The following is a 9,352-nucleotide window of genomic DNA, read 5'->3' as shown; positions in this document are numbered from 1 at the left end:
TAGGACACTAATTCCCCTAAAAGGTATTTACACCCCACTTGTAAAGTTTCATCATCAGATGGCTATTAGAAACACACGACACCTTACGATAAACACAACTTTAATAACACTATGCGTACAACATGGCGGATCTCTCTCTCTCTCTCTCCATACTCATAACACCGCGAGTTATGTCCGTATAGAATACACCACAGGACCTCCGACAAGCGGAAGTCAGGTCGTGAGAGGAAGTAAAATTACCGAATCTTTGCCCCATACTGTTACTCCTCAGCGAGGGGCAACACGCTGCTTAGGAAAGGTAGGTTGGGGCATCGACAGAAGCTGTTGCGGGGCGGATCGATTGTACAAAAGCATCTCTTCCGGGGGGTTGCCAATAAAGGGACCAACTTTTCCCACTGATCTTCAAATTACAGCAACGACATTAAACCCCTTTAAAGTTCATTATATAAAAACGAGAAAAACGACGTTTGACGTCACAAGTGACTGCAAGCATCTGAACTTTATTTTGGAGTTCACCAAAATGAGGACCTGCCAGATGTAGAATTCGGAAATTTAGGCTAAACACTGCATTATTCTATCTATTCTTACAAAAATGCTGATGACATTTGACTAAAAACGTCCTCGTATCTCTGTAATTTTCTTAACGACATAAATAGTTCAGAATATCAACTCGGTCGAAGTTTTATAGTGGAAATCATCAAATTTCCACTACACACAAGATTTACAAAGTGCCACAAAATTATGTTCTCTTAATTTAACGATTTTTCAAACCTATACTACCAAAAACTTCAAAAATACCATACAATGACCATACAAATATTAATTTTAGGCTTTCCTTTGTCTGTTGCTAGCAAACCAAGGAAATCGATTACTGTTGCCAAACACTATAATAATAAAGTTCAATTTAAATGGCTCTGCTGACCTAATCTAGCACTGAAAACAAAAAACAGCCTGAATTTTAGCCTTCCTCTATCAATAAATACCAGGTATTTATAAATTTATTTCGAATTTTGCCACCAAATTGTGATTTATACAAATTCGTATTTAGATCTAATAGCCATTCTCAATTATGCCCATCAACACTGGACACATGTTTTCGGGCAGATCTCCTTGGGCTACGCCCTACATAATGTGACCAAAAATAGATCTGCCACAGTCAGGTGGGGAACTTCATGAAGAACATAAGGGCCAAACAAGGAGACAACTGCTCATTCCGTGCACTCTGAGTATATTGTTTGTAGTGACGAGTTCAAATCTGCGCTATTTAAACCTAACAACTTGTTTGCGAATGGTTAGTTATCAATGACAGTCGAGGGTGAACATCAAATATTCATGAAGCATCTTCGCTTGGCCAGTATGACACAGTGTTATGTATTCGTCATAAACTGTCCCACCTGACTGTGGTGGATACAAGCCACCACCCCTATGTAGTTCAGTCCTTTTCTTCTTGACATGATTGTTAAGACTTAAATGCCTATATCACATTAATTGTACAGCTAGTAGAGTTTTGTACAAAACTCTATAAATAAGTTTCAAAGTGGCCTGCATTTGTGCTCATTACTGTTCCTCTTTGCCTTTAAAGTGTTCTGCATTTTTATCAAGACTTATCTCTGAGTTGCTGAAAATTGACAACCAGGAAAATTAATTTATACAACACAGTTTGATTCAAAGAAAAGCCATGTTAAATTTTAGGGTGTCCATAAATTACGCTAAACTGTTTAAAATTCAATGTCCCGTCAAAATGGTTTCCTTACTGAAAAGCAGAAGACATGCACTTACAAAACCGTTTAACACTCTTCAACTAAAATGGACTGGACATTTCCATTCTTTGTTTTCTATTTTGGTAACTCACATACCTCTTCAGATTAGAAACTGCATTTTTAGCTGACATTTGTTGGACAAGAGCACTTCACAATGTCAAACATGAGATTTACATCAGAAAATTAATGATCAAATCCTGGACATCATATCTCAAGTAAGTGACAACACAAATTATGACCAAAGTTTACATAATTAAAAGGCATACATTCCAATATTTGTGTATGATTGTTGCTGGGTTATTGCTTTAAGATTTAAACATTCATGACTGTTAACATTCTTGTTACATGCACATTTCATAGTATCATTTTGTTTGCTCGGAGGTCAGGAACAGCAGCCTGGCTTTTCTCTTTGTGACTCAACATATTTTTCAATATTAAATTTAGGCTCTGCTGACTTTCTGAGGTTCCTGTGCTTTATATCCCTGAAATGAAAAAAAATTAAAAATTTGAGATTAGAGGCATACGGTAGTGACAAGGAGCTGACAGAATGATCATCAACCATTGAATGATCCAGGGTCGAGTTGTGGCCTCAACCAGGTTGTTTCAGGGTTGTAAAAGAAATTTCCAAAATAAGAAAACTGTAACAAAATGAACCATAAAAGATCCTCATCTGTTCTTCCTTTGCTTTCAAATTGCAACTGGAAATAGTTTCAAAACTATGAAAGTAGATGTAAATTGTGGCAGATGCTGACATGTACATTTTCGCTGTACATGTACTTCTTAAGTGTTCCAAATTAACCCTGATTATATTACTTAGATTCAAACCGAACAACTCTTTGATGCAGTATAACAACATACATGTAGTGACTGCAAAACTTATTCCAGATCACAAAGCATCAATGCCACAGATTGAACTACACTGGCCATAAAAATTAATTATTAGCTTACAATAATGACATCCTAAAAATGAACTTCCGGATGTCTACCTACAAATTTTCCGTTGTAAGTATAAGCTCATCATTTCCATCAACCCTTCAAGAAAGTGAAGCACTGAATATTGAAGTGTGCTTACATAAGATGCTATCTCTGAAAAATTGAGGCTGATATACTAACATGTAGTAACCTTTGCACAATTGACATTTACAAAAAGAATGAATGCAGGGTTTTTAATAGCTTTCCAAAGTACCGGACATTTTCTATTATTATACATTGAGCTCACTATCTCTTTCCTGATTGGCCGAAAGCCTACAGTGAATTTTCGAAATCAGCGCCCGTGACGTCATAACTGCAGATTATACATTAATCATGTCAAGGTCAGCCAAGGTCACGGGTAATCATGTCATGTATGACCGCAGTGCATGATTTCTTAGGGTAATCATGTCAAGTTCGCGCGCTTTGTGTTGCTTGCTGTCAGACACTTTCAGACAACTCACTCCCAAGTTTCTAAAAATTTCGCTTTTTACAATTGTAATGTTTTCTTCGGTTAGCCGACTTATTTATTGTTCATTACTTTCTCAAGCAGCTTTTATTCAATTCACATAGTATCAATGCTTAGAAGTTTTTGTCCCTCGAATTAACCCTTACCTCGACCTTGATTATTCTGGATATCACAAAAACCTCATCCAATAATTGTTTATAATTTGTAAGGCTGTCGGATTGCCTTGGGAGCGAACCCTCAAAGAGGCCTCCGTCCCTTAAAAATTACTATACAGAAATGCTGTTTACAAAAAAAAAGAAAACTAAACTTATCTCGAAGTGAAATGCCAACAGATAGATTAATCTGTTAAGTAACAAAATAAGGCGACTGACTGACTTCTTGATAGTTTGGCAGATTTGTTGCACACCATTGTGTGGTGGTTCTTCAGCTCAAGGCTTTCTGAGATATCCACGTCCAAAAGTTTAAAAAAGGAAAAAAAGTGGCCAACATATTTACCAACTCATAACGTCAAAGTACCAGACATGAAATCGTAAACAACCTGACGAAATGTCCGGTCTCAGGTCTCAAACGAAAACCCTGTGAATGGTATCAGTGCTTCTGCCACACAATAAATTGTCAGTTTTGGATGGCTTGTATTTCACTCATTATCAAACCAGGCTGGGCCCTTTTCCTTTTGAGAGTAAGACCTCCTTCCCTTTCAGGGGTGAATGGGTTAATGTGGGGAAGTGGACTGATAGTGGCTGCAAGTGGCGCCTGTCTATGCTGATGTCCGATCTCACCCATAGATCACTTGCTTGTAAAGCGCATTTGAATATGTCAATATAAAATGTGCTATATAAATTCATCACCATTACCATTAAGTAAAGGAAGATGACTGCCAGAAACAAATTTGACAAACCTTGCAACAGCCATAAATGCTAAATCAACATTCAGTCCTGTTCTTGCACTGGTTTCCATAAAAGCTACATTGTGAGTCTAATGATCAAAATTAATAATGACACTTTTCATGAACAAAAAAATTTGTTGCATACCGGTAATTTAACTATGTTATCAAGCCTTGATCATGAACAGACCCCAAAACCAACTCAGCCCATCCTACCCCCACCCTCCTCCCCACGAAAAAAAATAGTCTCCTTTCGACCATTTTATGGCCTATTGGTTTTGTAGGGGGACTTAAGATTTGATTGGGTGTGTGAATAAGAGTACGGTTCTGACTTTGCATGACCATGTACATTAGGTTTGGAGATCAAACCTTTTTCTTGAAGCTTGTGCTGAGAACTGAAAACTGATTCTCAAGCTACAATCTGAACGTCCATACAACAGTCTTTAAAGTGAGTGTAATTTTTCAGAGTAAAATGTGCACTTTTTCCTGAATGTAAAATGTCAAATCAGGGTTTTCCCCTCAATATTTTCCTTTTGGAGTCCCTAAGACTCCTTTAACCAAAGGTTGAGGGTTCCAGAGGGAACAGTGGGCGTCCTAAGGTTTCCAACCCACTTTCTGTCCCAGAATGCCTCACAATGAAACACTAGTTCTCAAGCCTCTACAAGGAGTTTCAATGTGATTCCCCAAACTGAACATCAAAAACCAAGCTTGAGAACCATTCAAAGTGAGTGTGGCTCTTTAGTTAAAAAAAAGAAGTCAGACAAAAGAAGGGAAAACCCTGGTCAAATTTCTCGTTTTAGTGTTAATAATAATAATAATAATAATAATAATAATAATTTTTTACTTGTCCCTGTGCCATTTGCTCCCCTTTTCCCTTAAATATCACATCTAACTTTAATTCAACGAAGGTAACAATAATTTGACATTCTCCAAAAACAACAAAGTTTAACGTTGCTTATTAATGTTATGCATGGAACAAACTTGACCCCCAGTTAAAATAAAACAAACGTCATTTTCTCAAACCTTAGCGAGTTGTTCGCCTTGTTCTCTGGTAACTACTCTCTCCTTTGTCAAATCAGCCTGGAAAGAGAGACAAAATTTTCAACCAAATGCCATGCAAGGTTACTTTTTTTACCTTAAGGAACACTAGTAAACTGTTATCATGAAGTTTGAGGCCTTCGCCCACATTGTTACTGTTTTTACTTGGTTCAACGTCAACTCTGTTGGAGCATTACATACCAAACAATGCTTACAGGGGTCCACCCCAAAAATGCGCCACATCTACAGTGTAAGGATAAAAATTAATTGTAAAATCTAAACCCATAAAAACATTATTTTCTTAAATATGTTTTTTCACTGCCAACATTTCTCAAAGTATCAAGTGCCACCTTAGAACAAGATAAAAAAATAAGGAAAATTCTTTACACCAAAAACGGCATGGACATACTGTGTAAACAGGTGTATTTGCACAGGTGCATCATATCAACATGACTGTTAATTTGCATAATAGCAAAATTACAAGGGTTTGTACACAGGGAAAAATGTATCAAATTGGAAGGCAAAATTAGGAGCGATTTTTCAATAAATTTTTCACCCCTGAACTCCTTTGTAGCAGAGCTCCATGCGCCGAAGGCATGCGCAGGGAACACCATGGGTAACAAAAATAATGGTAACCCATCTGTGCAAAGAAAATTTGGTTTTGGTCACCATATGACCACCTCTCCATGTATGCCAGTATGACCAGTATCACATGACCATATTTTTTTTAAAGTTGACCGCTGACCAAGTACTAGGTTTTGATCGGTTGGATCGCAGGGTCAAGACAATTTAACTTTTGTAAGAATGAATAACCCAGGAGCTCCAGCTATTAGGCTTAGCTAAATCTTTATATTTGACCACTTTGTGTCTTTTGTGGTTTCTAGGTCGATTTGAAGCGATTTTGTGGAGTTTCTGTTCCAGCTGCTTCTCTCTCTATTGCATCTTACCAAGGCGGGAGAGTGCAGCAGAAGAAGAGACCGAATCTGTCGACCATTGGTCACAGGGTGATTAAGTAATTTGACTCATCACTGACTCATAGGCAAGACAAGATGATTTATTTAACTCAGCTCAGTTTCACATGATATATAGGTTAAATTTACATAGGCAACAAAACAGAGTACAGCTAAGGTGTAGCAACAACATAGGCAGTTAGTTGGGATCATCCAAATAGCAAAGGCTAATCGTTCTAGTGGATGACCCCTACTAAGCCAAATTGAAATGGTTGGGGCTCAAAGGATTAGAGGACATTATGAAACTCACATGGCTACCAATTAAGGAACAGTTTCAATGGCTTCTTCTAAAGGCAGCACATAAAGAAATACATAGCCCTACATGCCAAGCTATCTCAAAGTAGATGAAGGGGTAGTTTCTAAAGAAACTGTGGTGCTGCGTCGGTGGGGAAGTAGTATACAAAATTTGGTTTTATCAACGGAGTTGATAATGTAAATTGGCCACCGTACAGAGATTCTAAAAGCTGACGTTTCGAGCGTTAGCCCTTCGTCAGAGCGATTCGCTTGTATATCTCAAAGTAGACATTGTCAAAGACACAAGGACTCTAAGATCTAATTCAGTCTGATTGGAAGAGAGTCCATGGCAAAGGGATGGCTACATGCTTAAGGATTTAAAAGTAAAATGTTGATTATACTGTAAAAATACACACCTTGTTTCCTAAAAGCATGATTATCACATCTGATGACGCATACTCATAAATTTCAGACAGCCAGGCCTGTATCAGAGCAGAACACAAGCACATAATTGACTGTCTTAACATGTTTTTAAAGTGAACAATCTAAGTGATTCAATTGGTAAAGATATAACTAATCTTACTAAATTGGTTTCTCTGGCCGATACTGTAGTGTCCTACAAGTATGCAATGCGGACTTATGTAATGCACTGAGTTATGGGTATCTAAAGAGAGAGAGAGAGAGAGATCTGCCACATTGTATAGCATCGTGTAATGCTATTGAAGCTGTGTTTATCCAAAGACAATTTGCATTTCTAATAGCCATCCCATGGCCTTACGAGTCTGCACAACACTGGGTGTTCAATTATAGGATAAGAAAGTCTAATACAGGTACGTACCGTTTTACACTCGGATCACAAAAAAAATACTTAAGAAAAGCGATTTTTTCCTTGTTTTCAGAATTTCATGATAAATTGGGAGAATCTGATAAAAACTGGGAGAGCAAGAGGCAACTCATCAAATCGGGAGGGTTGAAATGTGTGCATTAAGGAAAAGGGTTAATTCTTGACCATAAATTTGAGGTTTACACTCCTCCCATAAAATTTAATTGAACTAGATAAAAAGGGTAACTAAAGATGGTTTTCTCTGGCTTCTCTGGGGAGTAGGGATGGTGCAGTGGTGAGAGCACTCACCTCCCACCAATGTGGCACTGCAGGTACAGGTCACAGTTTTACCAATACAGAAGGTGTCCTAAACATCTGTTAAAGCTAAATTAGGCCTAATGTTAGCATTTGTAAACGGTTAGGGTTGTGCATGTATTGGTAAAACAATGACCTGTGACATATGTTTTTGTACCTGCCCAGTGTGGCCTGGATTTGATTCACAGACTTATGTCACATGTGATTTGAGTTTGGTTGGTTCTCCACGGTGCTCAGAGAGGGTTTTCTCTGGTTAAGCTGTTTTTCTTCTATCCTCAAAAACCAATGTATGATTTGATTTATGTACAGAGTCCCCAAACCCTCTTTAGTCTGAATGAGACAGTACACAATACATTCCTCTTCACTATTTCATGAGAAATAAATAGAAAGAAAGACAAACAAAAATTCCATTCTTACCCTGATATTCTCAAAGGAAGTTTCATTTGTCACATCATAAAGAAGTAAAAGTGCTGGAAAACAATGCCCACAAAGATAAGAATAATTATTACTACATGTAAGTAATCAAACAGGATAAATTTGCAAAAAAATTCCATCTTCTTTACAAAATAATTATCTGTGAAGCTACATGTAAGCTTGAGTTTCAAAATCCAAAAAAAAAAAGTGTATGTGTTTCTAATAAAAACTGTTTTCCCTTTTTTTTTCACCTCCTGGGTGCTCATCTCCACAGCTCCTAGAATGCAACCACAATGTTTTCACTCTCACTTTCAAAATGAGGTTGCACAATATGCGAGCCATGCACTTATTGAAAGCCAACTGTTTTAAGGTGGCTTACTACAGTTATCCGAAGAAAAAATATCAAAAATTTGAAATCTGTGAAATTAAAGCAAAATGATGTCTCTTGTGAAGTGTTGGTCACTGCAATTGATGTAAAATGTAATTTTATCTAACAAATAAATACAAATCAGGGGAAAACGCTTGATATAGTGACAGACTTCCTGGAGGGGGGACTGGAAACTAGACATTTCAAAGGCCTTTTTCTCAAAACCTAGCCGTACAACCAGGGTTAAAATTTTGCGAATTAGTAAACAACATGTAGACAAACCCGTCAACATTTTTTCAAAAAGTTCTATCAGACAGTTTTTCATTTATTATTAAAATAGATGAAAATCGACGTTTTTGTCATTTGTGAAAAACCTGTCTGGCAGATTTAACTATTTATTTCTCTACATAATTACTTTTTCTTGCTTTCAGAAATCCTGAAATTTTGAGGTGGGGTTGTAGGGCTGGTTTTTGAGAAAAAAGCCTTTGAAGTGTCTAGTTTCCAGTCCCCCCTCCAAGAGCTCGGTCACTATGTTTAGCATTTTCCCCTGATTTGCATTTATTTGTTTGGTAAAATTACATTTTACATTAATTGCAGTGACTAACACTTCAGAAGAGACATCCTGTTGCTTTAATTTCACAGATTCCAAAACCTTGATCTTTTTCTTCGGAAAACTGTAGTAATTAGATCAGACTTAATGCAAGACTTGCATGGCTTGCTGGCTAACATTTTGCCATTAGACCTTTCTTAATGAGTTACCAGAAATAGTCATCCCCACAGATTCCGAAGGAATAAATGGATCTAAACCACCCTTGTAATCCTCAATCCATGCGCTCACTCTTTTATTCTACACAGTCATGCTCTTGTCTTTTACACAACTTACATGTATATAAGGAGGGTGGGGAGAGTACGTTAGAAAATGGGTACTACAGTTTCTGTGACTGTAGCTCCAATTTTCTGTTTATGTGTCTTTTCATCTCAGGGCATTACTTTTTCAGACATTTTTCCCCTAAAGACAACACCTACTACAACAGGGATAAGAACTATTTAAGCACTAGAAGACGTTTTCC

General features: G+C 37.3%; 1 protein-coding gene across 1 annotated transcript in view; it reads right to left on the bottom strand.

Moving 5' to 3' along the window:
- Nucleotides 1-466: 466 nt before the first annotated feature.
- The window catches only part of LOC138060697 (ras-related protein Rab-37-like), a 14,913-nt gene continuing 6,027 nt past the window's right edge, over nt 467-9,352 (bottom strand). Inside the window, exons 5-9 of the mRNA XM_068906551.1 lie at nt 7,919-7,971; nt 6,780-6,845; nt 5,105-5,161; nt 4,097-4,173; nt 467-2,242 (exon numbers count right to left, since the gene is read on the bottom strand). Of these exons, the coding sequence (XP_068762652.1) occupies nt 2,143-2,242; nt 4,097-4,173; nt 5,105-5,161; nt 6,780-6,845; nt 7,919-7,971 (353 nt within the window). The 3' untranslated portion in view covers nt 467-2,142. The remainder of the gene's footprint in view (nt 2,243-4,096; nt 4,174-5,104; nt 5,162-6,779; nt 6,846-7,918; nt 7,972-9,352) is intronic.

The sequence above is a fragment of the Montipora capricornis genome, chromosome 8 (assembly GCF_036669925.1).
Source record: "Montipora capricornis isolate CH-2021 chromosome 8, ASM3666992v2, whole genome shotgun sequence".
Lineage (NCBI taxonomy): Eukaryota > Metazoa > Cnidaria > Anthozoa > Scleractinia > Acroporidae > Montipora > Montipora capricornis.
The sequence above is the reverse complement of the archived record's forward strand: the minus strand, read 5'-3'. Positions and strand labels throughout refer to the sequence as shown.